At 41.4% G+C, this 18,979-nt stretch overlaps 1 protein-coding gene across 1 annotated transcript; it reads right to left on the bottom strand.

Annotated features, from left to right (window-relative positions):
* Nucleotides 1-5,925: 5,925 nt before the first annotated feature.
* edil3b (EGF-like repeats and discoidin I-like domains 3b) lies at nt 5,926-18,584 on the bottom strand. The gene is made up of 11 exons (XM_056736679.1): nt 18,456-18,584; nt 16,148-16,222; nt 15,975-16,004; nt 15,548-15,676; nt 13,938-14,051; nt 12,266-12,447; nt 10,978-11,133; nt 10,385-10,529; nt 10,078-10,262; nt 8,867-9,022; nt 5,926-6,677 (listed from the first exon to the last, which is right to left on the bottom strand). Exons 1-11 carry the CDS (start codon nt 18,520-18,522, stop codon nt 6,528-6,530), a joined length of 1,389 nt encoding a protein of 462 aa, XP_056592657.1. The 5' UTR covers nt 18,523-18,584; the 3' UTR covers nt 5,926-6,527.
* Between the last annotated feature and the right edge of the window lie 395 nt (nt 18,585-18,979).

The following is an 18,979-nucleotide window of genomic DNA, read 5'->3' as shown; positions in this document are numbered from 1 at the left end:
TGATGTGTGTCAGACTGTGATGGAGTTGTGTGTCAGACTGTGATGGAGTTGTGTGTCAGACTGTGATGGAGTTGTGTGTCAGGCCGGGTCTCATGAGATCTGGCCTCTTTTAAAAGGATTTGCATTGGATCAGATCAGAGTCGGGCCGCTCTGTGTCCTTCAGCAGTCTTGACTCTACATACACAGAACACATCTCTCAAGTATATTTGTTTACATCCACACATTAGGGAGTGAACGTTAAACAAATAAACAAATGAACTTTTAATCATCTTGTGGAGCAGGTGTTTGTCCTGTGTTTTTTCGTCTTTTGATTGATGTAGATCAGTTTAATCTATCATTATTTACATTAGTCTTAAATAAATACTGTGGAATACAGTGGTGTGAAAAAGCATTTGGCCCCTGCCGGATTTTTTGTTTTTCTGCATATGTGTCATGTTTAAATGATTCAGATCATCAAACACATTTTAATATTACTCAAAGAAAACCAGAGTACATAGCAAATTCTGTTTTTAAATGATGGTTTTATTTATTAAGAGAAATAACAATCCAAACGTTACTGACCCTGTGTGAAAAAGTAATTTGTTTGATGATCTGGATCATTGAAGCATGACAAATATGCAAAAAATCTAAAAATCAGGAAGGGGCAAATACTTTTTCACACCACTGTATATGATTGTTAGTTTAATCTAAATCATTTGAATAAAGAATAAAACAGGGAAAGGTCATGCTGAAATGATCGATCGGTTGTTTAAAAGTGGAAGCAGTCACACTCAGCCTGACATCAACACTGAATTATTTTTCAGTAACACATTCCAATAGGCGTTAGACAGCAACCTGTCATTTGAAAATCACATCTCAAATGTCACAAAAACGGCCTTCTTCCACCTCCAAGATGTTGCCAAATTATGAAATATTCAGTGTTGCTGACGCAGAAAAGCTCATTCATGCAAGACTTGACTTTTCACTAAATAAACTACAGTTAGTTCAGAAAGCAGCTGTCAGAGATCTAATGGAGCCGGATTAAAAAAACTAAAGATTGTTCAGTTTCAAAATATGATTGTTCTTAAAATCAATTATAGGAAACTCATAAGAATGTTCCTTTTTAAGAAGGTCTCAAATTATTCTCTTGGTTTTTTTCATCAGAATAAAATGACGACTGCTTTGTTAATCAATCTCAAGAAAAAAATAAGAACTTCTCTTTCCTCACTTTGTTCTTAGATTACAGTTTAAGAAAAAATATCACAGTTACGAAGAATCTTCTTCTTAAGAATATTTTTTGAATCCGCCCTTAGGTCCAGAAAATACAATCATGTAACCCCAGTTTTCATCTCTTTACTGGCTACCCAGTATGTTTAAATTTGATTTATATATTATACGATTACATTATATATGGGTAAGGGCTATAAAGCCTTAAACGGTTTAGCCCCTACATACATAACAGAGCTTCTATCACATTACAACCATCACACTCTCAAGATCTCAAAACTCAGGACTTTTGTAAACATCTAGAATAACAAAATCCACCAAAGGGGGTGGAGCTTTCTCATACGTAGCACCTAAACTCTGGAATAGCCTTCCTGATACTATTTGAGGGTCAGACACACTAGATTAAAGACACATCTTTTCAGCCAAGCTTTCACTTAATGCATAATATGCTAAATAAATAAAAGGCAATTCCATCCCCACCCAAGAACAGAGAAGGAATACTTGTCACATTAGTGCTAAATATACAATACTTAGGATTAAATGCTAAATTTACATCACATGACAGCAATGTGAAGTTATAACTGCACTCAATCAGATAAAACTACTATTGTATTCCCTGATCATAACATTCCTCTGTTGTCTGACATCAATCACAAAATAAGACCAAATTAGACCTAAACAGTTTCAACAAATGAAGTTTCCTAAATCACAAGTAATAATGTCTTCTTATTATTCATAAACATTTAATTTTAATGAAAGTGAGTGAGTGCAGCTGTGACGTGTCAGAGGAGATCTGGTCCTCCCGGTTGAGTCTGGTTTCTCCTGAGGGGTTTTCTCCTTTAACTCATCATAGAGTTTGTGTTCCTCACCACAGTGTCACGAATCTCTCTATGAGACATGGCGTGAGAACCCAAGTGCAGGCAGACACAGACGGTATAGATGGTAACAGATATTTATTACAAATAACAAGACAAAACAGGCAAAACAAAGACCCACGGTGGGGTAAAACAAGACAGGAATAAACTATAAACTTTAACAAGGACACTAACTTACTAAACTACAAAACAAACACTGGGAACAAACACTAAACTAAGACTTACTAGACACAGGGTTGATAAACAGCATACAAGGAACAATGAACAACAGGAACCAGGCAAGACTTCAACAGGAAAAACACATTCAATGCACCAGCAACGAGACAAAGAAACATGAGGGCTCTTTATAGGGGAAGGTAATTAACACTAACTATGAAACAGGAGGGTAGGAAAACGATGGCGACTCGGGGAGAATATGGAACACCACAAGGGCCAAAAACATCTCTCCCCACATAAAACCATCAGGCAATGCCATGGCTCCACTTGAGACAAGAATAAAACATGACATGGTAGTGGAACCATGACATAAGCCCCCCCTTTAATGAACACCTCCAGGTGTTCATCAAGGGGTCACTAACAAGACAAGACTAACTTAGACAAGGACAAAAACCAGACAGACAAGCTAAACATAACAAGAGGCATACAAGACATGATTACGAATGGATTGGGATGAGACAATAAAAACAACAAACAAGGGAGGGGGGGTGGGGGCAGACAAGAAGACATGGGAAGTCCAGAAGGGGGAGGGCTGGGTGGGAAAGTTCCAGCCCTTGGGGACGCGCCAGGGGACTTGACAGGGGTAGTCCTGGGGGGAACTGTCCTAGTCCCCTGCAGGACTGTAGGGCTGGACCACGGCTGGAATGCCGGGCTGGACCAGGGTTGGAAGATCGGCTGGGCAGCCGGACTTGACGGCGGCTGGGCAGCCGGACTTGACGGCGGCTGGGCAGCCGGACTTGACGGCGGCTGGGCAGCCGGACTTGACGGCGGCTGGGCAGCCGGACTTGACGGCGGCTGGGCAGCCGGACTTGACGGCGGCTGGGCAGCCGGACTTGACGGCGGCTGGGCAGCGCTCTCTGACGGCGGCTGGGCAGCGCTCTCTGACGGCGGCTGGGCAGCGCTCTCTGACGGCGGCTGGGCAGCCGGACTTGACGGCGGCTGGGCAGCGCTCTCTGACGGCGGCTGGGCAGCGCTCTCTGACGGCGGCTGGGCAGCGCTCTCTGACGGCGGCTGGGCAGCGCTCTCTGACGGCGGCTGGGCAGCGCTCTCTGACGGCGGCTGGGCAGCGCTCTCTGACGGCGGCTGGGCAGCGCTCTCTGACGGCGGCTGGGCAGCGCTCTCTGACGGCGGCTGGGCAGCGCTCTCTGACGGCGGCTGGGCAGCGCTCTCTGACGGCGGCTGGGCAGCGCTCTCTGACGGCGGCTGGGCAGCGCTCTCTGACGGCGGCTGGGCAGCGCTCTCTGACGGCGGCTGGGCAGCGCTCTCTGACGGCGGCTGGGCAGCGCTCTCTGACGGCGGCTGGGCAGCGCTCTCTGACGGCGGCTGGGCAGCGCTCTCTGACGGCGGCTGGGCAGCGCTCTCTGACGGCGGCTGGGCAGCCGGACTTGACGGCGGCTGGGCAGCCGGACTTGACGGCGGCTGGGCAGCCGGACTTGACGGCGGCTGGGCAGCGCTCTCTGACGGCGGCTGGGCAGCGCTCTCTGACGGCGGCTGGGCAGCGCTCTCTGACGGCGGCTGGGCAGCGCTCTCTGACGGCGGCTGGGCAGCGCTCTCTGACGGCGGCTGGGCAGCGCTCTCTGACGGCGGCTGGGCAGCGCTCTCTGACGGCGGCTGGGCAGCGCTCTCTGACGGCGGCTGGGCAGCGACCTCTGGCGACTGGGCAGCGACCTCCGGCGGCTGCTGGGCCGGGCTCGGTGCCGGACGGACCGTCACCTTCCCACAGCGCCCCCCCAAAAAATATTTGGGGTTTGACACCACCGGACTCGGGACCACAGGACTCGGGGAACCCGGAACTGTTGCCGGTTGCTGAACTGGGCGACAGGACAGCAATTTCGGCCTGGGACGTCCTCCACGTGGCCTTCTCCTCCCACTACGGTCAGTCTGGCCCACGGCTGACTCAGCCGGGCCAGTGGGGAACCGAGGGAGTACCGGGAAGGAGGACTCCCGCGACGTCGTCCTCGAGTCTCTAGCCACCCACTCATCCTGGACTCCACCAGAAGGGCTGGCGACCGTGGAGCTCGAGCCAGAGGGTACTGACTCCCCAAGGGCAGCGGCGGCCAGGACGATACCCTCCGCAGCGCTCGACCGTGGGGTGAAAGTCCCATGTGGAACCTCACCCCCGGGATCGCTACGGTTGGCCACGTACCTGACCATGTCCGCAAACCCCAAGGGAGCCAGCAGCCTCTTCTCTGACGGTGTGAGGCGCCGGGTGAGGCAGCAGTTGAAGATCGTCTTCAACTCCTCCTCACCAAACTCGGTCACCTCCGCCACCGCCGAGAATGCCCTGGCGAACTCCTGGTCACCATAATTCCCCTGGCGGAATCCAAGCATCAAGTGGGCCTGGCGAGACCGCAAGGACAACGTCGTACCGTCCATGCTGCCTACTGGGTTCTGTGTTGGCTGGTGCATTCTGTCACGAATCTCTCTATGAGACATGGCGTGAGAACCCAAGTGCAGGCAGACACAGACGGTATAGATGGTAACAGATATTTATTACAAATAACAAGACAAAACAGGCAAAACAAAGACCCACGGTGGGGTAAAACAAGACAGGAATAAACTATAAACTTTAACAAGGACACTAACTTACTAAACTACAAAACAAACACTGGGAACAAACACTAAACTAAGACTTACTAGACACAGGGTTGATAAACAGCATACAAGGAACAATGAACAACAGGAACCAGGCAAGACTTCAACAGGAAAAACACATTCAATGCACCAGCAACGAGACAAAGAAACATGAGGGCTCTTTATAGGGGAAGGTAATTAACACTAACTATGAAACAGGAGGGTAGGAAAACGATGACGCGACTCGGGGAGAATATGGAACACCACAAGGGCCAAAAACATCTCTCCCCACATAAAACCATCAGGCAATGCCATGGCTCCACTTGAGACAAGAATAAAACATGACATGGTAGTGGAACCATGACACCACAGGGCCGTGTTGGATCACTCAGAGGAGAATGCTGATATTAGATATTATTTATTACAATGATCTCGCTCGTTCTATAAACACCAGGTGCTGTGTTTAACCTTCTGTGTTTTCTGTTTTTCTCCTGTAAAGCAGATTTTTTGCACTCTCAGATTCATGAGTTTTTAACGGTTGTATCTCAGTCAAATACTGTCCTATTCTAACAACTCATACACCATTAGAAATCATATTTAATCAGCTTTCAGATGATGTACAAATCTCAATTTCGAGAAATTTACCCATAAGACTGCTTTCGTTGTCTAAGGTCTCATATAGTGGCCTTGAACATCTCTTATGCATTTTTAATATCCATCAGCACAGAGGAGACGCTTCTGTGTGTGTCTGTTCTTTATTGTGTGTGTTTTTCAGAAGAAAAAGATCATGAGATAATCCTGTTTATTAATAATAAGATTATTTTTTTATTTGTTTATTAGTTGGCTGAACTCTATCTGTGTTGGTTATGATCTGAACAGTCCACACGGTATCAGGAGGTAAAACAGAGATGCGTTTGGTTTTCATTTTGCAGCGTGTGCGTGAACACTGAAGGTCAAACTCTCAATGTGATTCTTCTGCTTACTGAAGTGTGGAAAGTGAAGCTGTCAGCTAAAAAATGAAACAGATATGAAATATCTTCATACATATTCAGACTGATTAGATATACATGAACAAAATTCTGCCACAACCATTTCACAGTTTTATTTTTAAAGTGTTGAGAACCACTGTAAGTACAGTATACACTCCCGTCTGTTAAATACTGAATCGGTCCTGTCATGAGAAATAGAAATCCAGTACATATGCTTACAGTATAAGAACACTTGATTCATAGCATATTTCTATATATACAGAATAAAAAAAAAGACAAAGAGTTTGTAGTTTGAACGAGTCAAGATATGATCCTGAGTGAAAGAATATTCAATGAAAACTAAATATAGAGCAGAACTCGGGTTAATTCCAAAAAGACAAAGATGTTTTTATGAAATGGTAACTATCCATTCTTTGAGCTTGACTTGAATAAATAAAAAATGTTCACCATGTAGTTTACAATCCTTATTACCTTTCAAATCCAAAACCTGAGCGCTTTCACTATCTTCACAACCTAAAATAATGATTATTTAGTGTAACATTCAGAAAGCCTTGTGATAGTTTACAGCGTGAGAAATTCATCACAATCCTCATAAAAGTAGCATTAAATGTATTCAAAAGAGTTTTCTAATCAAAGATTCAATTGTATTGAAATGTTTGGAAGACAGTCACTGTTCCTCTGGACAACCCAGAAGCTCCGCCCTCAGAGTGATGCGTCCGTACCACGACCACGGCAGAATCCGGATGAATCGGGCAAATATCGGCGGGTCCATCACGTTCTTTCTGTGGGTTTCATTGTCGAAGTTTCCTTGGAAGATCTGTCAATAACAGAGAAGAACAAAAAATCTGTCTTAAAAAGTGTTAGAATCATCTTCATATTACAGATAGATGTTCAGATGTCATGCGCTCACTCATCATTTATTCTCCCTGATGTGAGTGTAAACATGTTCTGCAGAAGGAAGTCACACAGATTTGACACAACGAAAGTCTGTCGCTGTGACCTGATGTGTTTTTATAGCTCTTGTTAAAGGACATTGTTCTTAGATCGCTCCTCTGAGAGGATCTGCAGTGAAAGCATCATCTCACTCCTCAACATCTCTCATGACCTGCATGTGTGTGTTTGTGCGTGTCTGTCTCTGTGTCAAGTCTTGTTCTTATATTCTGGTGGGGACCTAAACCCAAATACACACCAACTCATGGAGACTCGTGTTACCGTCGGGACGACCAAGACTGAAGTCCCAATGAGCAAAATAGCATTTTGTACTGATTTTTATGACAATCTAAAATGCGTGTGTGTCTGCGCGTGTGTTTCTGTGTGTGCTTGTCTGTGCACGTGCATGCATTTGTGTGTTTGTGTGTGCTTGCGTGTGTGTGCTTGAGTGTGTGTGTGTCTGTGTGTGCATGCACGAGTGTGTGTGTTTTTGTGTGCTTGCGCGTGTGTGTCTGCATGTTTGCGTGTGCGTGTTTGTGTGTGCTTGCATGTGTATCTGTGTGTGTGTGTGTGTGTGTGTGCGTGTGTGGATGTATGTGAATGAGTCTGTATTGGTTTTGCGTGTGTGTCTGTGTTTGTGTGCGTGAGTGTGTGTCTCTGTTTGTGTGTGCATGCGTGTGTTTCCGTTACTGTGAGAAATGTGTGTGTGTGTGTTCACAGTATGTTCTGCATGAATAAAATATGTGAATGACCTTCTTCTACATTTGCCAAACACACAGTGTAACCAATATAAACTCTGAAATACTGTATCCATTATGCAATGCAGTGTGTGTGTGTAATTGTGTGTGTGTGTGATGAGAAGAACAATCACACATGACTGTGACTGCAGAAAGTCAAGGTCTTGTCCTTCACTTTCATTGAGCTGACACACACACACACACACACACATTTCTTCACTTTCCTTCCTTTTAACACATTTATTATATATTATTTATCAATTATTATAACACTTTCTTTATTTCTTTGGGCACCCAAATGAAGTCTGTATTTCAAAAGGCTGTGTTTTGTGTGTCATGATGCTATTGTGGGTTCTGGGTTATTCTGGGTCCCTCCATCACTTTTTTGCCCACCAGGTGCCATGATTTCAGCCAGTCATGATTTGAGACATCGTTTCATTTAAATTCACACATGATGAATATTAATAATGATGTTTGACTGCAGTCTCTCTGTTGCGGAGGTGAAATAACTTCAGCTAGAGGCTGGAGATTGTCTGAAAACTGCTGAGAGCTTCACATTTCCTCTCGGCTACTTCTGATGTCATCTTTCATTCTGTCTGTGAGTCTGAAGGCACTATATTCCAGCTATTAAAATTAATTATAGCAATTTCAGTAGAGAAGACATTTACAACAAGGTAAGAAAAAATCTATATCTTTAAAAGATTATTAATAGAAATGTATAAAGTAGTCTTTCCTGTAGCTCAGTGGTAAGAGAATTGCGTTAACAACGCAAAGTTGTGGGTTTGATCCCAGGGCATTGCTCATACCTAAATATACAGTAAATGTATAGGATAATGCAATGTAAGTCGCTTTGGATAAAAGCGTCTGCCAAATGCATAAATGTAAATTTAAATGTAGTTTTTAAATCTGTCACCATCACTGTGTGAAACATAAAACTGAAATTTTTTGCTAAAAACCGACATTTGCTATGAAATGATTATTTCAGATTTGTTGTGAATTAAGGTCAGAAGACAGATTGTTTATGTACTTTCTGAAAAACAGATTTTTGTACATTCTTAACCAAAGAATGGCTTTAAGCATTTAATATTTAATTGATTTTATTCATGAAAATTTAATTTTACAAATGATCATTTAAAATACTAAGTGTATTAAAGATTAAAATCAATGTTTAATACACTTAGGCCAGCCCACAGTGTATTGTGTCTGATGATGCTGTTAGTAGTGTGAAATGAATGAAGACTTTTACTCACTTCATGACTGTGGTGAAAAGACTAACATTCATTTGTTTACATTTAACTGTAAATTGAGGTTAGTGTGGTAAATAAATCAAGAGTCTCACCTTATCCTTCTGCTGTCTCTCATCCTGATATATGAGCCACTGTTCTCCATCATCACTGAACGCCACTTTATAAGATCCAACAAACTGCACATGACCAAAGTCTTTGGCTCCCTGTGTGATGATTCCTGTGATTTTAGTGGGATTTAAAAAATCGACCTGATGTGAGAGAGAGAAATTTAAAATTGAGAGTGAGCGAGAGAGAGAGATTTAAAAAATTTAGTGAGAGAGATATTTTTGAGTAAAATGAAAAGTGTCCAGGAGAACTAAAGTGTGTGTGAAGGACGTCAGAAATAGGAGCTGTGCTGCTTCAGGTGTTTACAGTGTCCATGTCTGAAATGTCCTTTTAAAGTAGGTTACAGCGCCGCATACGTCTGAGAAAGTCTCTGATGACAAAAGAAATCTTAAAGCTGCTGTGACGGCACCTTCTCTCACACTGTTAGCGTCTGTATTTACTGCCCTTCACCAGATGAGCAACGTCTTACTAAATCTTCTCAGACCTTCACCTGTAAATATCTCCTCAGTCAGTGTTCTGTATAAACTGTGAAGTGTGTTTCTCATGATCTTAAACATCTCTTGATCTTGAAGGTGTGGGTTTCATAGTCAGTGCAAACTTATTCATTTCTACAATTACAAAAACAAAAAACAATTACAAGAAAAAATAGGAAACTATTTTGTGTGCATGTCCTGATCTCAGATCATCCGTCTGTTATTCCAGCAGCAACATGAACACACTGAGTGCTTTAGTTTGATTTGTGATGTTTGTGACATTGAGGTTGAGTTTGACCTCAGGTTGAGTGTGTGTGTGTGTGCGCGTGTGGGGGATTATGGGTAAAATAAATGATCATCTTGAAATCTATTGATTGTTTGAGGATTAATGTGTGCCAGGTGCAACAGAACATCACGGATGAAATATTGAATGATTTACTGTGTGAGGTTCACTGATTTCTTGAGAGCACAATCCCCTTCATGATTCTACAGGATGAAATGACTCTTGTGATCTTCTCTTTGGACCCACTTTTCTTAGTTTTAAAATTCTATATATACTGTATGTAAACTACTGCAAACAATTCTATATTTTTTTCAATATTTTTGTAGTGTATACATGTTGACTGAGCGATATGTGGTGTTTATAATTCATGAAATATATTTTCTTCATTAAATTTCTTCATTCTACTTTTAGATTTAACATCAGCGTCTGTTGACTGTCTCACCTGCAGCCACTGTGATTGGTCGTTGTGAGCGGACGTCCACGCGTTGACTTTGCCCTGTTTGTCCAGTCTGGCTTTGGAGGGTTCCCAGGAGAACATGTCCATGTTGAGGGTATGAAACACACTGGAGGAGGAGATCTGATCATCCTGAATGTGTCCACTCTTCATCCCCATCGGCTCCGAGCATCCTTCACCAAACAGGTGTGAATGTAAATGTCACACTTAAGACTTTGATAGAAATATGAAAATTAAACATACAAACACACACACACACACACACACACACACACAGACACACACACACACACACCTGTGAGCTCACATCCCAGCAGCTCCAGACGCAGCGTGCAGTGTTTTCTACAGACTTGTGGGTAAATTCTGATGTACTGAGCTTGAATGTGAGGACTGAAGGAGCTGGCGGAGGGACTGCTGTTATCTGTGTTTCCACTGAATATCTGTTCACAAACAAACATGATCTTATTAAATCTACAGCTTTATGGAGGGGGCTGTAAAACTTCAGTACAAATACAACTTCAAGTTCATTTTATGAAGTATTCTTTAAAGTATATTTTAAGTATACTTTACATACTGGACTAACATCAATGTACTTGTAGTGTACCTGCATGTGTACTGTTTCAATACTACTTGGGACTAAACTGGCCCAGATGGTAGTTTATAAAAGCATATTTTTTAAGTGTACTTAGAGAGAACTTTGAGGACACAATTAGTCTACAAGTGTGTTTTTATATTTGTTTTGTAACATTTTTCAATACCGCAGTATACTTGTAAATACTATCCGGGTGGGAATTTGAATACTTTAAGTGTGCTTGAAGTAGATTGAAAGTAAATGTCAATGATGAGCTTCAGACATGTGGGTCATGTGTGAAGAGCTCTGTGTCTCACCAGGTCCTCATGTGTGTCCTTCATTTTAAACATGCTCCAGGCCGTCCCGTCCTCACTATACGCTACTTTATATGACTTGACATACTCGGGACTCCCGAGACGCTTGGCTCCTTGTGTTATCAGACCGGTCACTCTCATTGGCCGCTGGAGATTGATCTGTGTGAGGATAAAATCATACGATGAATGACTGAATCATCATAATGATCATGTGAAGAGTTTGAGTATCAGACATTTGACCTACATTCATCTACATTGACTGATGTCATCGACATATCATCATTAACACACGCGACGCGAGCCGGACTGCAGTTAACGTCCGGTCTGTGTTTGACTAGTGTCTAACAATATAACTATTTATATTTTATTTCATTTATGTTTACATTCATTTATATTATTATTTCCCTGTACAATGTATTACTGTAAAGGGATACTTCACCCAAAAATGAAAATTCTGTCACCATATACTCACCTTCGAGTTGTTCCAAATACTTTATATGTCTTTGTTCTGATGAACACAGAGAAAGATATTTGGAAGAATGCGTTTAACCAGAGAGATCTCGCCCCCCATTGACTCCCATAGTAGGAAAAAATACAAATGTAGTTAAAAGTGTTTGCTGACCTACTTAAAAAAACTAGTTGTTGAACGAACTTAATTAAAATAAGGAACATTTTTCCACGAAATTGAATTCCATTTCTCCAACAAAATCTCATTTGTTTGAAACAATTCTTTATAATCATGTTGTATGAACTTAATTTTTCTTAGTTATCTTAATTAAATTCATTTGTGTCCTATACATGCATATTTTACTCAAAACCAACATAAAAAAACTATTTAATCAATTTGATTATTTAATGAAAGCACTCAAGAATGTTTTTTATATTATACATTTTTAACATTAATTAGACGTTACTTCATTTAACTTCTTTAAGAAGATATTAAGTTAAGAAGCCGTTTGGTTCACATCTCGTGGTTGAGTATTGCTGTCTAAATTCAAAATAACGGAGAAATTAATTTAGCCAAGGAACACTTCTCTCGATTTCGTTTTCTTGTTTCATGTGATCCCGGTCAAACGCGGTAACATGTATACACGTGAATCTGTTCCAAAACCATGTGGTTTACATGTGATCGGGTGTGTTTTTATACATTTACGTTGGGATCAGACAAACATGACTGATATGAATATGTCAGCTGTTTCTGAGGTGGAGCGGCTTATTGTATTTTACCCAAAGACTGTATAGACTCAACTTTGAATAAAACAGAATGGACAAGACAATGTGGTGCAATGACCTGAATCCATGGATATCGATCTCCTTCAGCAGAGCTCCAGGCATTGACAAGACCCTTCTTGTTTAGTCGAGCGAAGTACGGAAACCACTTCTGCAGACCGAACAGAGCTCGATGTGTGGACGAGGCTGTGATCTGCTGGTTTGAAATGATCCCGCCCTCCATCCCAAGAGGTCCAGAACATTCTGAGAAAAGAAGATGCACACGGCAATGGTGAGAGAAATCAAGTCTGCACATACGAACATATTCTCTCTAAAGTGAGCGACCTTAACCGATCTGTGTTCATTCACATAACTGAGACCTCCTGAGCTGAGCCCGAGACGTAAAATTCAGTTCAGCCCAAAATAATCATCATTTATTCACTATCATGTCGAGTCTTTCGGCAGTGGAACACAAAAACAGATATTTAGAGGAATGTCTCAGTGGTTTTGTGTTCATACAATAGAAGTCAATGGAGTTCAGTGTTCGACATTCTTCAAAATATCTTCTATTGTGATCTGCAGAAGAAAGAAACTCCTGTAGGTTTGACATGCCTGAGGTTAAATAAATGATGACAGAATTCTCATTTCGTTCTCGCGATGAAATGAACGGAACACCAAAGGTCTCGTGTGGAAGGAACATCGTGTCTCTCTCCCGTCACAGGTCCTCGCTGCAGGCTTGTTATCGAGGCTTTCACCGCTTTGTCCTGAAAAACAACTGTCAGGTTTGAATCCCTGGACGCCGCATCATCACATTCATCGGTGTCATTGAAGACTGGAACATCATCACTGCAGTCCTGGTGTCGTTCAGCGGCTCTCTGGAGCTCAGGGGATGACGTTACTGAAGCCTCCCCGTCTATCGATGGGATCGTGTATGGAGCCGGAGGGTCCGCTGGGACCTCTTCTTGTGTTGTTCGGACAGAAACATCACAAATCAAACTCATCGAGGTGTGTCGCTTTAGATTCTCTCCTCTGAGAGCCGTACGACAGAGAGCACATGACATTCTCTCACTAATTCAATTTAACTTTTAGAAGTGTGTTGAGACACAGCTGTGAGGTTCTGAAACATCCAGTGATTTATGAGGAAATGTGAAGACAAAAATAAACAAAACTGAATCTGTACATCCATCAATGTCATCATCACCTCAGAATACTCGTCTGGAGGCAGATGGCTCTCATCACCAGTGTTGGGTGTCACTAGTTACTAAGTAATGAGTTTCTGTTATTTAATTACTTTTCCTTTGAAAAGGGATTACTCTTATTTTTTTCTATAATTTAATTACAGTTACTTCTGATGTAATTCAACTAAATACTGTGTAATATTCAATAGTGGAATTGACATCAAAATTATAACTAACTTTCAAATACATGCATTAAAATATCCTTCTTACATTTGTAATACTTTGGTCAGTTAATAAGAATAATTTATGTTGTTATTTATTTGAATGAGCCGTTTCTATCGTTGAATGACTGAACTAAACAGGTTGATGTGATTTATAGATCGTAATTGGTAAACTTTTTGTAGAGTCATTTGTACAGTAATCTAATTACACTATTAATATGTCATTAGTAATTCATTACATTTTCAAAGTAACTTACCCAACACTGCTCAGCACGCACACATGATCCAGTTTCAGTTTGATTGGAGTGGTGTGAGTTTAATGAAAGGAGGTGATGAAGTTGTGATTCTCACTTACTGTACTGACAGTTTCTCCCCATGTATTCAGCGGGACATTGACAGGTGTAGTTGGCCCGCAGATCTGTACAGCTGCCTCCGTTCCTGCACGGATTTCTCTCACACTCATTGACGTCTGAAGAGAGAAGACGATATAAATCAACCGCAGGACCTCATTTCATTCTGCATTCAAAAAATCTCCTAAAGGTAATTTCTCATGATCTCTGGATGTCACATCACACATGAAAATCTCCCATCAAACCAGAAAATTACACAAACTGGGTAATGGATACTGTCTCGGACCAGTAATCAACCTCTCAGAACACCCTTTCATCCTAACTTTTAATCCAACTATCAAAGACTAAAAGCAAAAATCTTCTTGTTTTATTATATGCAGTTTTGGAAGTAAGATTGGTTTTACTGTACATGTCACACAGACACACATGAGTTTAACAACACTGCACAGTTTAAATTGATATTTCAGAGGCGAAACAAAATGTCCCCATGTTTTACTCGCCCTCAAGTCATCATAATTGAATATATAGCGCTTTTCACAATGTGCATTGTCCTTGAGCAGCTTTACAGGAGAAAATAAAAAACCTGAAATCACAAAAGGTCAAACACACCACAGTGCATGGTGTTCAAGATCATTCTAATAAAACATGGTTTTCTTCTTGAAGAATAATGCAGTCGGAGTTATAACACCACGTCTCGTTTCACCTCCAAGCGGTAGAATGGCAGTGAATGAGTGTTGATTTTTTGAAGCTTTTTTGTCCACATTTTGTTTTGCCTGTGAAATCACTTTAATTATTCTCATCAGCTGTGTGACTGAATCTCTGAATCTCCTCTCTGTGCTTTCAATCTAGAATGCCCTTCTACAAGTCACTTCAGGAGACGGTGCAAATTAAGGTCACGTCTCTCTCTCTCTCTCTCTCTCTCTCTCCCAAAGCAATGAATAATGCAGAAGCTGTGCTGTGCAGAGAGTAAGAAAATAACACAACATAAAAACAAGCTCCTTACAGCATCTAGAAGAGAATATCTTTTATTTATCTGTCTGTGTTGATTATATTCCTGTCTCTTAAACCCAAACCAGATAAAACACACACATGCAGAAGAGATGAAAACACAAACAATACACACACCCGCGGTCCAAAAAGACTGTGGCATACTTCGTTTTTTATGTGTACGCGAGCGCACGCATACAGCCGAACGCACAGCCTTACGAAGTGTAGCTTTTGACTCATACGTGTACACACGCATGAGCATTAAGACATATTGCAATATCTCTCCTGGCTTACAGAGGTCAGGTTTGGTCTTCTGGGAGTCGCATTTGTCAACCGCATACGTCATGAAGGTTCTCACATTTCAGTAAAAAAAGCATTATAAAATGAACATTTAACAGCGCTTAAGACGTATAATCATTGTAGTTCATTGCAGGCGCTCATTCCTTAAAATATAACCGCTGCCTTTATAAAATAAAACCTGAAATAATTAACCTCGATAACGTATGCGGTCGACAAATGCGACTCCCGGAGAAACGGCTCATATGGTCATCCTACTGTATGTGATCATCACATCAGCACCAGACAAAACACACTGACTGATAGAAGCGCTATCTTAGACGTTTCTTACTGTGTTGGCAGTGAACACCTTCAAATCCAGGTAGACACCTGCAGACATATCCAATAAAAGTGTCGCCTCGATACGTCTCGCTGACCTCACACGCGGCTCCGTTGTGACACGGGTTCGGACGGCAGGGTCCTGAATCACACAAGCACAGTTTAAGAAGTCCAGACTAGACAAATAACAAACAATAATGCTCAGAATGATACAGCACGTTCATCTTTAATGCTCTTGATCACACATGACACATCTCTGCTTTCATTATTATTTCATGTCTTCATTGACTTTGGACGTGAAGCAAATGTATTTAATATTCACATCTCATAATTTGAGCATCAGTCATTTGTCGTGTTACGTAACATACATATCTGGAATAAACTGGTGAATATTGTATTGAGAATGTTGAGGAGGTTTTACAGGCGATTAAGAAACTCACCGATGACCGCTGGTTCTTCCCATCCTGATGCTGTTGAGAAAACAGAAAGTATGTTTCAGACTGAATATTTGTCAGACAAGAATGAATATTTATGACAGGAATGAAATGAACACTGCCTGGCATATGTGACTCTAACATCACAGTTCTTCTACAGAAAAGAAATCCAAACTCACACAAAATATTTTCATCAGCGGGTGCAGTGGGACAGTCAGCACCGTTCTCACATGTAACCGGCTCACACACCTCACCTACAAAACAACACCACATATAAACACTAAACACTGACACGTTTGCCACTGTTGGGCAAGTTCCTGTGAAAAAGTCATTAATTACTAGTTACAAATGACATATTCAATATTATACCATGGTCTGTTTGAATACTTGATTCTGATTGGCTGGAAGGTGTTCATTAAAACCCTTTAATAAACAGGTAGTTCCAGTCAAATTATCATAGTATAAGCGGAGTAAACCATAGCTTGCCGTGCATTAAAGTATTTTAAGGCAAATGCATCTTCTGCTTCGCATCGGGAGGATCTTGGACTCAACTTTGTGCATTAAAATCCTTTAATACACAGCTAGTTTTGATTCATCACATACGTGTAATGAGATTACAATACAAGTTACTCTCTACAAAAAGTATTTAATTACTTATTACTAATTACTTTCTATATCCTATCAACCTTGATTAGTTCAGTGATTTAAGGACAGACATGAAACGACTCTTATTTCTTGCAAATAAATAATATAAAACTACATAAAGTATTCTTATTAACTGAGTATTAAAGTATTACAAATACGAGAACGGTTCATAAAAGGGGTCATATGGTGCGAATACGTGTTTTTCTGTGTCTTTGGTGTGTTATACAGTAAGTTGCCCATGTGTGTATTAGACACGTAAATTTGCTTAAATGAAAGTGTGGGAACAAAAGATGCGTTCTATCTAAAAGCAAAAATGAAACTCCTGGTGTAACCACATCCCCACAAATCTACGTCAGTTGGTGGTCTGATTTGAATAAAGACCGTCCATATATATACTCAAGTAAGGTGGTGTACCTGACAGTACAATTGAAGAGGAACCTGATGTTCCAAATATGGTCAGAGGCGTTACATTTCCCTCACACGCTTACAGTATTCCACCAATCACTACACACTGGTGAACTGGCCAATCAGAGCAAACCTCGCTTTTTAAAGACATGAGCTTTATTCAAAATTAAGAGAGGCGGAGCAAAGAGGAAATACAAACATGCACGGTGTGTGGAAAATACAACCATAATATTCCTTTTAGCAGTGTCATATGACCCCTTTAATGCATCCGTTTAAAGTTAGACTTTGAATTTCAATGTCAATTCCATTATTTTATCACAAAGAATTTAGTTCAATGACATCGGCAGTAACGGTAATTAAATTACAGAAACATAAGAGTAATCCCTAACTTTACTTTTTAAAGGGAAAAGTAATTAAATTACAGTAAATTTGACTTAAAGTTTCAAATTGTTTCAAACTGTGATTGTTTTCACAAATGCACTTCAGCATGAAATATGTGATGCTAAAACCTCCACCTGCATGATCCCGCCGCAGGAATCTGTAGTGTTTACACAGGTGTAGATGTCAGGCCAAACTTCACAATACACTTACTGACTCTTAAAGGTGCAGCGCAGATGTTTAGAAATGACAAAATGCCAATGCTACAGAAATGCAGATGGAAAACATTGCACTCACACAGCGGATGGAGCTGTCTAGTTTCACTGAATCAACACCAAACTCAGATTGTGAGATAGAATCACATGTGAAATACAGAACAAAGACTGTCAGACACACATGTGATGTTCTGCATCCATCACAGGACGACTGTAATGCAATATCCTTACTGAACTCTTGACGCTACTTCATTTGTAAAAAATGCACAGAACATCTTCAAAGCCCAGTTATATTTTACAAAACACTCTTACAAAAAAGTTTCCATGGTAACCATACAGTAATTTCCACCATGTTACATGTATTTTAAAAACAGATGAACCTTGAATCCTAAAAGCTTTAAAAGTGTGAACCCTGCTCAGATCCTTTCTGACAGAAACTCTGATGTGTGTGTGTGTGTTCATAATCTCTCTTTAAAGGTCAGAGTCAGCACCACATGCACACAATGACATTTCACACAATCACATCACACACGAGGTCTCAATGACCTCTGGATCACCTCGAAGTATCATAAAAAATAACAACAACAGCCCATATCAAATCATCCGACAGCATTCACACAACACACATTACAGCAACATCCATTGTTCATTTGGCTTACGTTTAACAGAAAGAATAGAGGAGGCTGATAAAGTCATGTGACCAAAATAACCCGACATGTCATTAAAATCTCCCTCATGAATTATGACTGAGGTCATTTGAAAGAAACGAATCACACGTTAGAAGTTCAGTTGTGTGTTAAAAACTATGTGTGCTATTCTGAATTGAATTGTCCTGGAAACTCACCCGTGGATGTTGGATGTGTGATGGAGGCGTCAATGCGCAAGAGCAGGAACACAAATACAGACAGCATCTCTCCTGCAGACACTGTGATGCGGACAAAACCCCACTGAAAGATGTCCAGCCGGTGTGATGCTGCGCTGCCTCTCTCACTGCAGTGATGCTGCCGAACACACCACCACAGCAACAGAGAGAGAGAGAGAGAGAGAGAGAGACAGAGAGAGAGAGAGAGAGAGAGAGACAGAGAGAGAGAGAGAGAGAGAGAGAGGGAGAGGGAGAGAGAGAGAGAGAGAGAGAGAGAGAGAGAGACAGAGAGAGAGAGAGGGAGAGAGAGAGGGAGAGGGAGAGAGAGAGAGAGAGAGACAGAGAGAGAGAGAGGGAGAGAGAGAGAGAGAGAGTGTGAGAGAGAGAGAGAGAAATCACTCTCTACCTCAATAGATCCAAACCTAACACAGAGGCATCAAAACAAACTCACCTCCATACCCTAAAACAAACTTTCAGGTGGAAACAAAATTGCGAAGATACATACA

This window comes from Triplophysa dalaica, chromosome 22, assembly GCF_015846415.1.
Source record: "Triplophysa dalaica isolate WHDGS20190420 chromosome 22, ASM1584641v1, whole genome shotgun sequence".
Classification (NCBI taxonomy): Eukaryota; Metazoa; Chordata; class Actinopteri; order Cypriniformes; family Nemacheilidae; genus Triplophysa; species Triplophysa dalaica.
This window is presented reverse-complemented; position numbering and strand designations above follow the sequence as displayed.

Coding starts and splice junctions, on each gene's coding strand:
- edil3b (XM_056736679.1), bottom strand. CDS start 18,522: ATGCTGTCTGTATTTGTGTTCCTGCTCTTGCGCATTGACGCCTCCATC. Junction 16,005..16,147: donor CGCTGATGAAAATATTTTGT/GTGAGTTTGGAT, acceptor TTTTCTCAACAG/CATCAGGATGGGAAGAACCA. Junction 10,530..10,977: donor AGGACACACATGAGGACCTG/GTGAGACACAGA, acceptor GTTTGTGAACAG/ATATTCAGTGGAAACACAGA.